The sequence below is a fragment of the Tachysurus fulvidraco genome, chromosome 5 (genome assembly GCF_022655615.1).
Source record: "Tachysurus fulvidraco isolate hzauxx_2018 chromosome 5, HZAU_PFXX_2.0, whole genome shotgun sequence".
Classification (NCBI taxonomy): domain Eukaryota; kingdom Metazoa; phylum Chordata; class Actinopteri; order Siluriformes; family Bagridae; genus Tachysurus; species Tachysurus fulvidraco.
This window is the reverse complement of record NC_062522.1, coordinates 28,605,391-28,623,335: the sequence shown is the minus strand read 5'-3', so window position 1 is coordinate 28,623,335 and position 17,945 is coordinate 28,605,391. Positions and strand designations below refer to the sequence as shown.

At 38.9% G+C, this 17,945-nt stretch overlaps 1 protein-coding gene across 4 annotated transcripts in view; it reads right to left on the bottom strand.

Moving 5' to 3' along the window:
* Positions 1–4,493: 4,493 nt before the first annotated feature.
* The window catches only part of prkcaa (protein kinase C, alpha, a), a 132,047-nt gene continuing 118,595 nt past the window's right edge, over positions 4,494–17,945 (bottom strand). For 2 of the 4 annotated variants that reach the window (XM_047813644.1, XM_027133373.2), the window contains 2 exons: positions 14,590–14,730; positions 4,498–7,903 (listed from right to left, as the gene is read on the bottom strand). In XM_047813644.1, coding sequence (XP_047669600.1) covers positions 7,739–7,903; positions 14,590–14,730 — 306 coding nt within the window. In that variant the 3' untranslated portion in view covers positions 4,498–7,738. Of the gene's footprint in view, positions 7,904–14,589; positions 14,731–17,945 lie in introns of all 4 variants that reach the window. The other 2 variants (XM_047813645.1, XM_027133374.2) reach the window with 2 other exon arrangements.

Here is a 17,945-nt window from a genome sequence, read left to right as displayed (position 1 = left end):
TAACATTCAGGTGTGTAAATCAGAGAGAAATATCTCACTCATTAAATAGAAATAAACAGAATAAATGATACTAACAAAAGTTCTCATCTGTCATCGTTCTGTCAATCATGGAGTCTCACAGGAGAGGCTGCTCTCGGCACTCGCCTAACGCCAAGTTATAACTGTAAGGTCCGTTGTCTGTTGACCTTGTGCTGTGAAGCAGCAGGGCTTTCCAGCGGTGACTCTACCAAAGTAGGTAAAACATTGTTTCTGTAAATAGACTGTTTTTTCCATCAAGGTCCTAAAATGGTTTCATCCATTTAGGTGTATATATGCTGTAGTTGTACATAACTGAAAGCTATAAGCATATAGGTGGAACAAATTAAATCAGTGTAATATCACCGATCATTAATAATTCATCTATAACTACATGATTTGATGTGTATCAAATAAGGTTTTGATTTGTGAGTCTCCTTATATGTAAATTTACACTTTTCTCAGGAGCATTTGTAGGATATAAATAGCGTTCTTGTATAAATACTGAAATTCTTATGTAGAAAGCAACAGCCTTCTGTCGACTTGATACCAAGTGCATTATGGGATTCACAGATAGCTGAGTGTGACATTTGCTGTGACTCTGACATAAGCTTCGAGTGAGCTGACTGGCCAGCCTGACCCATTGACCTTTTAGGTCATTAACATTAACCTTTCATTTATTCTTAGAAGGTGATAAACAAATGAAGGGAAGTATTTTTATTTTCGTGAACAAAACAAATGAATTCTTTCATTAATGCTAATATGTGAATCAGTCCAGTGATGTTCTATAAGGGGTCAATGAAAACCTTTCTAGCTCTTAACTAACTGCAAACCCTGACAAATACAAACAAACAAACAAACAAACAAAAAAGTGTACTCTCTGACTCTTGACATTTTTTGATTCACCGCTGAAATCTATTTTTATCTGCACACTGGGAAAAAAAAATAGTCCTAGAGATAAGCACCAAACTGATGATGCAGCTTATTATATTTGTCAAATATTATTATAATAAGTCAAATAACGGACTGACGTTAAAAAATAATTACGGGTTCCTACATTATGTAATAAAACTGGTTAACATACTGTACCACACATTACATACACAGAAATGAGAGAATGCAGACCAAAGTGGTGCTTTATTTCTCATACTTTATTTGCAGTATCATACAGTCAGTACAAATAACAATGGCTATATCTGAAGTTGTGGACTCAAGAAAGAGGAGGGCAAACCAACAGACACCATTACAAAGCTTCATTAAAGTGGATCATGGATCAGAATGTACAAGCACAGAGAGCGAGTGTGTTACATGGCATTTTAACATGCCATCATCAGAAAGTCAGAGATTAAACCTTAGGTCACATTTTCATCCTGATAATCAAATTATCGAGCAATCCTGCTTACTAAACACATAGAAACGAATAGCGACAAAAAAAAAAACCTAAAGAAAAAATTGGAAAAGCAGGTGTGAAAGTAAAAAAAAAAAAATCTGTTTTAAAATCTGTTATTTTGGCAAAATAATAAAAAATAAAATACATTTTTAGTACAAAGAATTAGAATTAGTTTTAAAACATGTTCATTAATAAAATAACCTCAAAATGAACTAATTTATACCAAATTATTTTTTATTTTCAGAATTCTCATTTTACATTGACTTGAAATCTTTGTCCATATTAAATAAATCTTTATTTAAATCTGTCATTTATTATATTAATATTAAATCCATACTTTAGTTAAGATTTAGATTTTAAATCTGTCCTACAGGGAAAATTTCATTTACAAATCTGTAATTTTGCTGAAATAAAATTTCAAACCTGACTTTTTGTGGTAAATATTTACTTTAAAACTTTTTTTCTGACAAAATGAGTTTTTACACTCGACCCTTTGAGTAGAATAGATTTAATCACCTTTGGCACACGATATAATTCGTTTTAAAATATCATTTAAAATGATTTAAAAGCCATTATTTAGATTTGTTTATTTATTTTCTAAACGTATTAAAACTATGTCTGTATATGGAAATTGGAATTGGTTGATTTTAGATTTTGAAATCTTTGGGGCAGAATCAGTAGCATCTTCTCTTTTTCTCCAGTTATATAATCACAAAAACTACAGAAGGAGAAATGAAATAATTAAATAGCTGCTTGTCTCTGACTCATCCTGAAATGCACACAATTCTGCATGTTGAAAAGGGGTTAAAGAGGCAGTGTCTTTTTTTATTTTATTTATTTATTTTTTTAGAACAGAAGCTGAATCTGTTGTAATAAGTTTTCTTGTACAGTAGTGTTTGGCAGAGACGAGTGTGAGAAGAACAGAGCATGCGGGACAGACTTTGAGTAAAAAGAGCCAAAAGCATTTTGTCACACACATATAAAGCTACATGCACGCGTGTGCGCACACACACACACACACACACACACACACACACACACACACACACACAGCTACATGCACGTGTGCACACACACACACACACACATACACACACACACATACACACACATATATACAGCTACATGCACGCGTGCACACACACATACACACACACATATACAGCTACATGCACGCGCACACACACACTCACACATACACACACACACACACATACAGCTACATGCACGCGTGTGCGCACACACACACACACACACACACACACACACACACACACACAGCTACATGCACGCATGCACACACACATACACACACACACACACACACACACACACATACACAGCTACATGCACGCGTCCACACACACATATACAGCTACATGCACACGCAAACACACACACTCACACACACACACATACAGCTACATGCACACACACACACACACACACACATATATAGCTACATGCACGCGCACACACACACACGCGCGCGCACACACAAACACACACGCGCGCGCACACACACACACACACACACAGCTACATGCATGCGTGCACACACACACACACACACATATACAGCTACATGCACGTGCACACACACACACTCACACACACACACACACACACACACACACACATATACAGCTACATGCATGCGCATACACACACACACGTGCACACACACACATGCGCACACACACGCGCACACACACACACACACACAGACACAGACACAGACACACACACACACACACACACACACACACACACACACACACACACACACACACACACACACACACACACACACACACACACACACACACACACACAGAGGCACAGGGATGGTCTGATTGTTAGGTAAGGCAAGACTGGATATTCCTTCACTTCAAAATGGTCGCACAAGCAAAGCAAACAACGCTGAAGAAATCAGAAGGCAGTGGCTGCACACATGGCTGAGGAACTGCACACACCACCACATTATCAGCACTGTAGTGGACTAATTATCTCCTCTGTCTCCAGAGGCTCATACACACAAAGGAATATGGCTACATGTGTCTGCAACACAGTTTTTAAATAAACACTTCCACATGTGGTGGTGGAGACTTCACAGCTAGTGCAACACGGCTAACATCGGGCTCAGTAATCGGCTTGGCACTGCTGAGGGATGGCGGAGTGACGACAAGCAAACGCACATGGAATAAATTGTAGCACACGACTACAACGAATGGAAGCTTTTAAGTTAGCATTTCTGTAAACATTTTTCCTTCATTGTAGTCATTCCTACTTTCTTCTTGCTTGCTACACAACAGCTACCACCCAGGCGGGTAAAAGCAAGCATCGGGTTTTCTCCAAGACATGTAAAGCCAGATTCTGCATCATCTGCAAACAGCTGCACCACAGAGCAGTATAACACACGTCTAGGAGAGTGTTATTTGCCCTCTACCACATACGTTAGCTTAGAGATGCACATGATTGGCTAGTATCTCTCTGATTGACAGAGAGGACATCAAACTTAACAGTTTAGGAGGATGGCCATATGAAGCCTTTTCTGTGTTGGCAATTTCATAATTCTGTTCAAACCAGACCAGTAGTTGCTTTTAATTATCATTTTGTGACCTAAAAGCCTAGATAGTTTGTGTAGATGACTTGGCAGTTAGCTGGCTTTAGTCACAAAGGAAAGAAAATCTGCAGCCATTAGTGATATATTATAATGTTTATAATGTTCTAACTTGCTGAAGAGACATTTTGAAGAACGGGACATTATTTTATTTCCCTGGAAATTTACATCTACATCTCAACAAGACCTATATTTATCACTCACTCTCTCACTCACTCACTCACTCATGTTCTACCGCTTATCCAAACTACCTCGGGTCATCGGCCATCGAGGCAGGATACACCCTGGATGGAGTGCCAACCCATCGCTGGGCGCACACACACACTCTCATTCACTCACACACTACAGACAATTTTCCAGAGATGCCATTCAACCTACCATGCATGTCTTTGGACCGGGGGAGGAAACCGGAGTACCCGGAGGAAACCCCCGAGGCACGGGGAGAACATGCAAACTCCACACGCACAAGGCTGAGGTGGGAATCAAACCCCCAACCCTGGAGGCGTGAGGCAAACGTGCTAACCACTAAGCCACCGTGCCCCCCCCCCCCCCCTTTATCAATTTAATGAAAAAGTTTAAGTGGGTTTTTAAGGGTCTAAATGGTGATTGGACCTGATTTGATTACTTCTTGGTTAAAATCTCTTCCAACGAAATGGATTTGCTCAATGTCACCCTACCTTTAATATAACTTGTACTTTAACTATAAATCAGGAAAAGAAATGCTTTGGTGTGAAAGTATAAGACTCCATCAGAGTAATACTTCCTACCTGATATTCTGCTTATATAGGGAGAACTGTCTAATCACAATAATTCTCTTCCGTTTGTGTGTAGAATCATGACGTATCATCTAATTACTAATCAGCCAAGTGCCTGTACATGACGATCATAGGATGAAGCAGCTACAGTATAATGTTGTCATGGAGACTGTTACGCTTCCCTATAGCTGGTGCTGAAAGTTAGCCTATATGAAGACGATGACCAAAATAATCTAATAATGATAACTAAACTGTTTTCAGATCTTCCCTTAAGATCACATGTTAGAAATGTTAAGCTTGGTAGTGTGAAGAATCCATACGACATAAATATAAAGGACGAGACTTAAAGAAATTCAACATTTTCATTACTGTTAAGACCGACAGAGGACAAAAAACATCCAATCACATGAGATATCTTTTCGCCACATTAAGTCCATGCTGTGTGATCTGGAATGCTTCAGTCATGCACACTTTATGTATATATAAGTATATAAGAATATCCATACCGTATACGTGTGTCTGTTTTAGTGACGTTTCCATGTGCATACCTTTAGCGTAACCAGCATGCACCTGGAAGAGCCGAGGCAACCGCAGGACCACAGCAGCCAATCAGCTCGCACTTTTACAACCAATCAACTCTCACAAACAATATACAGTAGCCTGTTCCAGACATGTTTGGAAAAAACACGTGGGGTTGTTTTTAAAGCGTCTGTGCTGACGTCCAGCACACCGGTTGATTTTAAGCAGGTAAAGCTGTGATGTAAACCTTAGTACAGAAAAAGTTCAATTACACAAAGATGTAACTGTGGTTTTAGTTCTCTCGCATACATACACTACTGCTTAAAAGTCTGAGATCATCACGGAAATGAAAGTTATCGGTAATGTTAACAAATCCATCTAATTATAAAGCTAGAAAATAACCATCGTATTACGTTGCACGCTTTTCTTTTGGAGAAAGCTGTAAAGACTAATCCGATTTGAAATATTCACAATTCCCAAAATCCAAATAAAGAAAGTTATTAGCTTTAAGAAGATAGCTATTTTAACATTTCTACAGCTTATTTGTATAAAACGATCCATGCTCAGGAATACCTAACTGTATTTTCCCTCGTCACTGTGGTGCTATCATGCATTTAAACATACATCATTTGAACCCTTAGTGTGTATCGGTACACAACTGGACCTTAAGGTTATGTGCTGGACACCATTTGATAAAACTCCACTGATCAGGAAATGTACAGTTTACTATCCTTTTTTTTTGTTTGTTTTTTTTGAGAGTGTAATATTTAAATGTCATGTCATGTGATTCCAAACCTTTGAGCAGTAGTGTATTAGTTCATGTATATACAAGTATATAAAAGTTTAATCAGCAAGTAAGGAACAGGTAAGACAGACTAAAAAAGTTACTAAAACGATGCATAAAGCATTTGATAAATTTCCTAAAGTTAAAATGAGCTGATTGAAACTCGTGCAAGGACAGAAATCTGACAAAAGATGAGTCTAGAAACCTGACATTTAGAGTCTAGAGAACTCTTTATCAGCTAAAGGTCATAAAAACACATTCAGTTGTTGGTATAAAATTTTTTTTACTTGCTATATTCTGTCTCTCTCTATCTCTTTATCTCGCTCTATTTTTTTTTATATAACCTAGAAGTATTTACAAAATCATTAATACACTGTTGTAAGATTATATTGAATGATCGCTAGCAGGTCAGGAAGAAAAACGATTTGAAAGGAATCGGAAATACTAATAGAAAGATATCATTTTGTGGTTGCAACAATATAATACTCTGGTGTTATTAAAAGTTCGGAGCATGCGACACGTCACGTGTGTTTGACAAGTATGCAAACGCATCATTCCATTTGAATTCATCATTATTCATTTCATTAGAAAAAAAAAATAAAAAAAAATAAAAATAACAATAATAATTTTTCAAATTCCTATTAAAAATGCTTCAGCTTTGCAGTTTGTGTTAAACACACAGAAGATTGAATTAAAAAGACTTAAAAGTTTCGTCTTAAAAATGTAACACTAAACTGTTACAGCTAGACGAAGAAGCGAGACGAAATACGAACTGACCGTGATTTGGTTTTGCTATTTTACGTGCAGACCATAAAGTTATCAAGCGGCGTCATGTTAGCGATACTAACACAGAATAATGCGTTTAATAAAACCTAGGTTAAAATCAAGGACTGAAATTGTATTGAATAGATATGATGACGCCAGAAAAGGAAACTAGATGGATATGAATACAATAATACTATCTTTTCTTAAAGACGTAATGTTTTAGTATCTGCTTCTGTGTCAAAGATCTGCATTTATTTAACGGTAACGCGAGCGCAGCTTTTACATATTTAACCTAGCCATACCGAATGTTTTTAGACCGATAGTTTTCATTTTTAATCATCATTTCACTTTGAATATCCGCAGCAGTTCCACGATGAAGCTCGATCTGCGCTCAGAAAAAAAGCAAGACCACAAGCGAAGGTAACTGACATATCAGTGGTGAAAATAATTGACGCACGGCTCTGAGAAAACCCCGCTTTGTGCTTCCTGATTGGGAAGACTAGCGTGGATTAGACTATAAACAGCAGGAAGCACAGGTTTTTGCATCTCTTACAGGGTTTCATGTTAAGAGAAATAAAGCGTAAACGGACACGCTTTATGATATTAAGTGGTCAGTTTAGTGTAAAAACACCCATACTAGACAGCAACATCCGAGCGCTTTTACCTCCCTGACTGGCCTAAAGCATCCTCTCCGACTGGCCTAAAATTAAAACGATGAACTGAATAATTGTAGAAATCCTATAAGAAAATAATAGAAAGTAATTTAAAATGCTTGGAGTTGAAATGTAAATTATTTTAGAGATGACGAGGAAAAGAGTAAGCATGAGGCATTCCTGGGGTTGTGTACTGTATGTAGGGTTACTCCTGGAGCCTCGATCGATCCGCGTTCATATTGTGTTGGTGAGCGACGGGTGGACAAACTGCGGGTTGACGAAGGTGAAGCCGGCAAACTCCGACTGGTCGATGTTGGTGATGACGAGTTCGTCTGAAGGTGTTAGCTGTGGCTGTGTACGTGTGAAGAACTTGTCAAAGTTCTCGGCCCCCTTCCCGCACTACAGAGAGAGAGAGAGAGAGAGAGAGAGAGAGAGAGAGAGAGAGAGAGATATGTGACAAGTATAGGAGTTTAGGAGACTGACAATAAGGAAAATATCACACATACATAACTACACAAACTGATATATTGTCTAAACACTCAGCAATAACTATGCATACAATATGTAACATCAATATACTGTACACTCTCACACACACACACACACACACACGGACAAAAGTTTTCTTGTGTGTACACAGTAAAAGAAGCTAAAGCCGTATCCACAATGCAACGATAATCCAGGTAAATGTCTGATGTCTATTTTACGTCAGCACATGGTGTTATCCGAGATTAGACGCCTTACGGCTTATCGGACGAGGCGTCATCCCGAAACTCCCCAGATATAATCAACAGATAGCTTTCACAGCTTGCAGCTTTGAGGGGTGTGCGTCAGCTTCAGATCTTCCAGAGCTACAAACATTGCCCTGTTACCCACACAGACACTGTGCAAATGACACATTACACGCTCTATCGACTTTCACCTGGAGTCTAATACATTGGCAGAGGCTTGATGTTTGAGCGCAGGGGCTCAGGTGTGGTGAGGAATATGCACGGAAACAGAAACGGGCCCACGGTACGGTGATAATGTGCGACAATTTGTGGATGCATAAGAATGAACATAATATCAGTTTTTTTTCTATCTTTCACATATTTCAGTGACAATCTTAATTAAAAACGATATTTAAAAAAAATGAGACAATTCTATTAAATCTACAGTGTGTAGGATGTTTCTATTAAAAATGTCATTTGTAAGCAGACAGTAAGTCGGCACAGATATGACGAAGATCTCAACAGCTTTAGGGACAAAAGAAGTCTGGAGAAATTGTGGCTGGCAGGAGAGAGAGAGAGAGAGAGAGAGAGAGAGAGAGAGAGAGAGAGAGAGAGAGAGAGAGAGAGAGAGAGAGAGAGAGAGAGAGAGAGTGAGAGGAAGCGAGAGAGAGTGAGAGAAAGATATATATATATATAGAGAGAGAGTGAGAGAAAGATACAGAGAGAGAAAGCGAGAGAGAGAGAGAGAGTGAGAGAAAGATACAGATAGAGAGAGAGTGAGAGAAAGATACAGAGAGAGAGAGAGAGAAAGCGAGAGAGCAGGAGAGAGAGAGAGAAACAAATGGCAGAGTGTGTCAGAGTGTGTCCTTGTTATTCTCTCTCTAAGTGTGTCCTTGTTATTACACACTCTCTCGCTCTCTCTATGTCGCTCACTCTCTCTCTCACTGTCTGTCGCTCACTCACTCTCTCTCTCTCTCTCTCTCTCTCTCTCTCTCTCTCTTTCTCGCTCTCTCTCTCTCTCTATCTCTCTCTCTCTCTCTCTCTCTCTCTCACTCTATTAGAAAGAAAGAAAAGTCAGAAGTGGGAAGTTGGGAAGAGTAAAAGAAGGATCGATTGATTAAATGACGCATCAACAACAATAACCGAGATGGCTTTCCCTTTGTGAATCTGCTGTATACGATGCAGAACTGGAGACGAGACAAAAATAGCCGACGCTTTCCTTTTCCTTCCTTCCTTCCTTCTTTCTTTTCCGCATCCATGACAACGGACGGAATGAATGATAGCTTGGCAAAAAAGCCTTGGAGCTAAAAAACTGCTGGTGTCAATCATTCCAAAAAAAAAAAAAATAATAACAAGGTTTCAGCAACCTTATGATCATCTCACACCTAACAACTAGGCAAAAAAAAAAAAGATCCGGTCACTGTGACTCAAATCCGAGTCACCTGTGTTAATGTCAGGATCTACGAAAAGGAAATTGGAGTAAAAAAAGGAAGGACTGAGTTACTAAAAGAATGCACAAGAGTAAGTTTTAAGATTTATTAAAGGCGAAAATAGACTGAAGAAGAGTTATTTTTTCGACTTTATCAATGACTAGCAAGCGAAATCATCATTAATAAACGAGTGCTGATGTGGATCAGGTGGCAGTTAACAATACATTTATACACTTTAATTATTTAACGCTCACCTACACACACTGAAAGCTAGCAGCTATAAATAGAGACTGATTTGTATTCATCTGAATTCAATTTTCACTCGCATTACTTCCCTGTTTTGCTTCCTCAGACCGTCAAAAGCCGATATCTCAAGTACTCGATTGTGCTTCCGAGAAATTGATAAGAAATTTGTCAATAACTTGATGGATTAAACTCAGCGCTTGGAAAAGTGTGAATTAAAAATAACCTTACAAATGAATTAAAAAAAATCTATCAATAAAAGCTGAAATTTGGGGTGGAAGTCGTGGCCTAAAGGTTTGAGAGTCTGACTCGTAACCCGAAGGTTGTGGGATCGAGTCTCGGGCCGGCCATGACTGAGATGCCTTTGAGCAAGGCACCGAACCCCCCAACTGCTCCCCGGGCGCCGCAGCATAAATGGCTGCCCACTGCTCCGGGTGTGTGTTCATGGTGTGTGTGTGTGTGTGTGTTCACTGCTGTGTGTGTGCACTTTGGATGCGTTAAATGCAGAGAACAAATTCTGACTATGGGTCACCTTACTTAGTCGTATGTCACTTCACTTTAAATTTAAGACAAACAAATTGTTTTTTTTAAATAAATAATTTCTTAGTGGTGTTAAGTACATGTAAGTAACCCTATATCTGGATTTATCTAAACAATGTAGGCAGTGGTGGCTCAAGTGGTTAAAGCTCTGGGTTGTTGAACAGAAGGTTGTTGTTCAAGCCCCAGAACTGCCAGGCTGCTACAGTTGGGCAATTGAGTAAGGACCTTAATCCTTCAGGGTCCAGGGGCACTGTATCATACAGTAGCTGCCCCTGTGATCTGACCCTAACTTCCTCAGTTGGGAAACCTTACAAAAAAATGAAGCACAAACCTCAGGTCCAGCAAATCCTGAACCACCTTCCCGTAGCATACAGTAGCTTAACTGCTTAAGCCCATAGCACTCAACTACTGTACATCAAAAGCTTTCCCAGTTTCCCATGTACAAATATGTCTCCCTTGTCCTGTCTACCTTCTCATTTTAGTACTATTGACCTGTCTATTATCAGATGTCCTGTCATGTTCTGTCCTGTCCACCATTACCCAATGGTTCACTGTTTGCAGGACTTTATGTTTTGACTTCACTGTCCAACTTTACACGCTTTCACAAAACCAAACCCAATTCCTGTCACAAACACAATCCTTCTCAAACCGCTTGTATATTTACTACACACCATAAACTGTGACAATTACGCATACTATTAAACTACGTACCATGATAATATTCATATTTTACGGGCAAACTTACTAGTCAGTACAGTATTATGTGATTTTCACACACAGACACACAAGAAGAATACCGTACGTCTGTAGGAACAGTTCTAAACACACACAGGTTTGAGGTTTGGTGGCTGAGTTCATGAATAATTCATTTTGTATGATTTGGCTTTATAATAAATATAAATTGCGTGATTATCAAGGACTCAAGAAATGTGACACACACACACACACACACACACACACACACACACACACACACACACACACACACACACACACACACACACACACACAGGTGATTATGCTAATAATAATATGAAAAACATTACCAGCTGACATTAGCGTTAGCAGCAAGGAAGCAGCTTTTACTATTTGGGAAGAAAAGCTTGTCGGTTGAACTGAAATATGCTGTTAATAATTTGAATAAAATATAAGTCTGACTTGTTAAACACTTTTTTTATAATAATACATTTATTGCAATACAAAATATTTAATATTTCAGTAAATATATTAATAATAGATTATCAGGGTCACGCCTGAGATAGGCACAGGCTCCCCGTGACCCGAGGTAGTTCGGATAAGCGGTAGAAAATGAGAGAGATAGAGAGAGAGATTATCAGGGTCTCTCTCTATCTATCTATGTCACACATGTCTCGAGTCCCTCATAATCACCCAATTTATATTTAATATAAAGCACAATAATGTAAATCATTTATTCATGCAGTCTGCCCTCGGACTACGATCCATCTGAGAGGCAAAAATAAAATAAAGTCATATCGAGCTGAAATAGACCTGAGTTCAGGTTCAGCTTTCTCTGCTTAAACACACACACACACACACACACACACACACACACACACACACACACACACACACACACACACACACACACACACACACACACACACCTGAAACCACAAACTTTCCTCAGAGAAAGAAATCTGTTATACAGCATTCACACTAGAAAGTTACAAGACATCATTAATTTTTTTTTTTTACGAGTTCGTTTTTTGCACAGCAACTCAAAATGACGTCTTCATGCAAACTATTGTGGCTGTAAATAATTGAGATCAGTATATTCCACTTATCTGCAGACTCCTATCCTATAATGTTGAGGAAGTGAACCCCTGGCCAAAGTAAGCGCTTGTATAAAGTGTCTTATTTAGTTTTCTACAAAAAACAAAAAACATGAACTTCATCTAAATTTCAGTAGCATGATGTTCAAAACACAGAAAAGCAAACAATGTATTTGGGTAAATACTTCTGGAAGGCACTGTATTGTATGTGCAGAGTCAGATGTATGGTTTATAGGTTTGATGCTAGGCAGAGGTTCAGGTCTTAGCATCAATACAACGTTGTTGCCAAGAAGTCATCCGCCAAGCATGACTATATTACAGCAGACGTTTGGAAACGATGATGCTCACATGATACTGACATCAGGGTTTCCCGCAGAAAATTTGTTAGTTAAGGCGGTACGGTTCGGGGCGGGTGCGGGGCCATAGTGGGGGGCTTCTCTGTAGACTCTGTACTACACAGAAGCACTTGATGGATTTTTTGGACGACCAAGTTAAGGCGGTAGGGTTTCCCAGCTTAGGCGGGCCGCCCGAACTGCAAAGTGCTGCGGAAACCCCTGGACATCATTTGGGTCACTTGGTGTATTCGGTAAGTAAAAAAGATATGCATGTTACACTCCAGGTCATAAGTGAGGCTGTACTGTGGCTTTATGGGAAATCAGGTCGCTAAGAGCCATAACTCATACTTGACCCCATTTTGGCATGGCTGGCTTTTATTTCAATTGCAGCATTTGTCACTGAGACAGATGCTCATGGGCCGACAAGCACTGACCACATAACCATGACAAAATGCTACCAGGAACACACACATACAAACACACACAGAGTTCTGAATTATTATTATTATTATTATTATTATTATTATTATTATTATTATTATTATTATTATTATTATTTTATTTTTTGTAAATTTGAAATATCCTACTCTGTGAACATGTCACATATATAAAATCAAATGTAATTTAATTTAATTTATTTATTTTTTTCTTTATGCTAAAAGCCAAAACGCTACACAATTGGCCATGCTGTTTTAGCACAATACACAAGCACACTGTGATTAACCCCAACACTTTCCTAACACTAACAATTTACAAATATTTATTTAAATAGAACATGTTATCATTTAATCTGAAACGGTGCGTACAAACTTTAAGGAAGAAAATGTGTTCATGCCGAACGTCTTTGTGTTACTTGTTGCCATAGAAACGTTAAAATATTGGAACTGCTGTCAGAGCTGCTGTAAGTGAGATTTTCCACTGAAAAACAGATATAAATATAAATATAAATAAACGTCTGAAACAATAACGGCACAGTTATTCTAATTATGAATGTCTGCAATCTCTAACAGTTTTGGGGAGAGATGTAAATGACTGGCGGTGACACATCTTTGTGTGTGAGTGTGTGTGCATAACAGATTTTGCATGTCTCTCTGTGTGTGTGTGTGTGTGTGTGTGAGAGAGAGAGAGTGAGAGAGAATGCATGATTGTGTGTATATGTGCGTGTAATTTTTGTGAGTAATGTAAAAATGTGTGTGAGTGTGTGTGTTTGTGTTTGTGTGTGTGTGTGCGTGGGCATAACAGATTTTGCATGTCTGTGTGTGTGTGTGTGTGTGTGTGTGTGTGTGTGAGAGAGAGAGAGAGAGAGAGAGAGAGAGAGAGAGAGAGAGAGAGAGAATGCATGACTGTGTGTATATGTGCGTGTAATTTTTGTGAGTAATGTAAAAGTGTGTGTGTGTGTGTGTGTGTGTGTGTGTGTGTGTGTGTGTGTGTGTGTGTTTGTGTGTGTGTGCATAACAGATTTTGCATGTCTGTGTGTGTGTGTGTGTGTGTGTGTGTGTGTGAGAGAGAGAGAGAGAGAGAGAGAGAGAGAATGCATGACTGTGTGTATATGTGCGTGTAATTTTTGTGAGTAATGTAAAAGTGTGTGTGTGTGTGTGTGTGTGTGTGTGTGTGTGTGTGTGTGTGTGTGTGTGAGAGAGAGAGAGAGAGAGAGAGAGAGAGAGAGAATGCATGACTGTGTGTATATGTGCGTGTAATTTTTGTGAGTTATGTAAAAATGTGTGTGTGTGTGTGTGTGTGTGTGTGTATGCATGAGTGTGCATGTGTGGGTAGTATGCATGACAGTTTTAGTGTGTAATGTAAATGCCAGACTATGTATGTATATAGTATATAGTGAGTATATATGACAGTGTGTGTGTGCACATGTGCATATAAGTTTGTCAGTAGGTGTGTGTAGTATGCATGACTGTGTGTGAGTGTGTGTGTATACTGTAGGTGTGTGTAGTATGCATAACAGTATTTGTGTGTAATGTAAATGTGTGTGTGTGTGTGTGTTACAGTTGTAACTGAGTGTGTGTGTTTTTTTCCACTCACCACTTTAGGCTTGAATGGAGGCTGAATCTCTCTGTTCTCTAGTCTTTCCCAGTCGATGCGGCGAAAAAACGCATGCTCACGCACATCCCGCTCGCCTTCTGAACCACAGCCTAGACGCTTGGAAGGGTGCTTCGTCATCAGCTGAGATACCAGAAAGGATCATCATCAGCATCATCATCATCATCATCAATATATCATCATCATCATCATCATCATCATCATGTCATCTTACAGTATATTACTAATATCTGTATTGTGTCCAAAATATTTACATCTCAACAAAAAAACAAGAAACACACACAATGGGCCTCATTAATAAGCTACATATGTATGAATTTATTGTGTAAGCCGTTTAAATGTCTGTTTACACACAATTTGAAATTTGTAATAAGGTATACGCATATAATACGCATATAATTGTGAAGTGTTCCTGACCATCCACAGGCACATTTCTAGCATTTTCCAACCAGCTAAGAGGTGAATAATGTCACATCTAATATATATATATATATATATATATATATATATATATATATATATATATATATATATATATATAATATATATAAAACATGATGGTGATTTATGGTCCTTTATCTGAATGCTCTGGAAAGAGCAAGAGATTTAAAATGTGTGGGATTTATCAACATCTATTGCTCACAAGCACACAGACCTTCCGGTGCTTATTGACCGTTCTTACGCACAAAATACCCATTTAAAAAAAAACCCCACTGCAATATGAAAGCAGAAAAATCCCCCCTGAGATTAAATTACTGTGCTTTGCCTCAGAACATATTGCTGTGTGGTTTCTGAGGTACGAGAACTATTAAAGGCTAGTGACTTCATCGAGTACAAAAACACGCACGGTTCACAACAGGGACGCCGAGCGAGGACGGGTAATGTCCGATTTTTCATCATAACGCAGCGGCGCTTGCATTACATTGAGATGAGTGCGATTTCTACGTGTAAGGAAAAAACCTCACCGACTAATGCACAAAGAAGTGTGTGAGGTATACTGAATAACCTGGCAACTCGTATACAGTTCTATACAGCAAGTTACATACCACAGTGTTGTTAAATTCTCTGTTCTGATCGGTCGGATGTCTTAGTTCATTAGTTAAATATTATGTTAATGAATATTTACTTCATTCTAATTTCTATAATAGCAACTAATGCGTTTTGGAAGGAGTCTCCGGTGTCAGTGCTTTGTAATGGTTCGATTGTGTTTAAGATCATCATCATCAACATCATCATCATCTCATGTTACTAATATCCACATGATAACAATCAGCATATTACAATTGAAATCATCTACTGTAGTAGGATGGAAATCCATCTTTTCTAATGTCAGTGTCTTTAAGATAGATTTCTGTGTGCTGTGACAAGATTATGAGAGACTGCATGTTTAAACCTTTATCCTTAAATAATCCTTAGCCAGATCATGGTGGTATCAAGGTGGTATCATCTGGTAAGTCAAGTCAAGTCAAGAAGCTTTTATTGTCATATCAATCATATATAGCTGTTGCAGTACATAGTGAAATGAGACAACGTTTCTCCAGGATCAAGGTGCTACTGTACATAAAACAAAGACAGGGCTAAGGACATGTAAGTAGTCTTAAGCCCTATTCGGACGGGACTAGTTCTACGTGGGGACGTGGAGTAATGCAATTTTACATCAGGACGTCTGTAATATTAATTGGCCAATTCGCACGGGACAAGACATCTCAGTAAAACTAGCAGAAGTGGGAGGGGTAACTCGCTTTACGCACCACACTACCCTCCTTGTCGTCATGTGCGTATGACGTTGCTTCCTGTTTCAAGTGCCTCCATGCTTGTAAAACGCGCCAAAAACTACTTTTAAACAGGAAATGATGGAATTTTACCGTACATATTTACAGCATGTCTATTTGGACGGGATTAGTATTCTCACTCTCTCACTCATTTTCTACCGCTTATCCGAACTACCTTGGGCGTCATCGGGCATAGAGGCAGGATACACCCTGGACGGAGTGCCAACCCATCGCAGGGCACACACACACTCTCATTCACTCACACACACACTACGGACAATTTTCCAGAGATACGGGATTAGTATTACCTGAGGTGATTTTTCCGGACCTTTTTACAGAAGGTAAAAGTCGTCCTAATCTTTGCTGACATTGTCTGTAATGATTACCGAGATGGCACATTCGGACGGGACTAAAATCACAGAGAAGCTTTGGTAATAATTACTTTACCCCCATGTCCCCACGTAAAACTAATCCCGTCCGAATAGGGCTATAGCCACATAAAGTGCAACTGTGCAACCTGGTGCGGACAGCACAGGACAAGACAAACAAGACAGTGCAGGACAAAAGACAGTGCAGACACAAAGTTAATGCACAAAAGACAATAAACAGTAACGGAAACAGCGCCAGTGTATATACTGTATGTGAATACTGAATGTTCAAACAGTAGTAACATTAGAATGAACACAGTTTCTTAGCAGCAGGTCCTTGGGATAATATATAGATATATAGTATCTATAGATATCAGTATTAAGAAGACTGATAAAGATACTACAGATCCTTATCAGATACTACTTATAAGAGAAATAAAACATTTCAAGATGTGACGAACAGCATATATATTGTGTCTATACACGTGACAGCATATATTCTAAGCTGATAACAAACAAACTTCCAACTGTAAGAGCAGTGTAATAGTACATATAATAAAATGTACATCTCTCCTTTTCCCCCTTCTCCCTGACACTGCTGTTAGCCCCAGCCTGATAGCACCAAGCGTAGATAATAATTCACAGTTATTTTCTCAGCCTGCATGGAGTCTCGTGTTTAAGAGCTGAGCTGAAAATGGGGTTCTCCAGCTGAGCACGCACAGAGACGCACAATGCCTTAATCAGGCATCATTCTGAGCCTTACACCCCGTATAACACCATATATAACCTCACCCGGATTATAACAAAGCGAAATACGGATATTATTAAGATTAGTATGATATAAATGATTATGCTTAGAGCTACAGTGTTGTGGCTCTGAGAGCTGTGGAACCTGCAACACACAACACATTTTAATGTCTACAGTATGTTACGGTTTCTATAGTAACATCTAACTCACAGAGACTCGTATGATGGACTATATGATGGACCGAATAATCTATATTTTAAAATCAGGTTAAAAATTGATTCTAATTTACTATTTGTATTCCATTTTTCTCCTGGGTTCGGTCACTTCCCATCCCCCAGTCACCTCTTCCCTATCATACATCAGCTGCTAAGTGAGGAAGGCGAAGGTGAAGGCTAATGCTCCGTTAAGACTTACAGCGACTCAAGAGGCAGAGAAACCCAGAGATCGTTT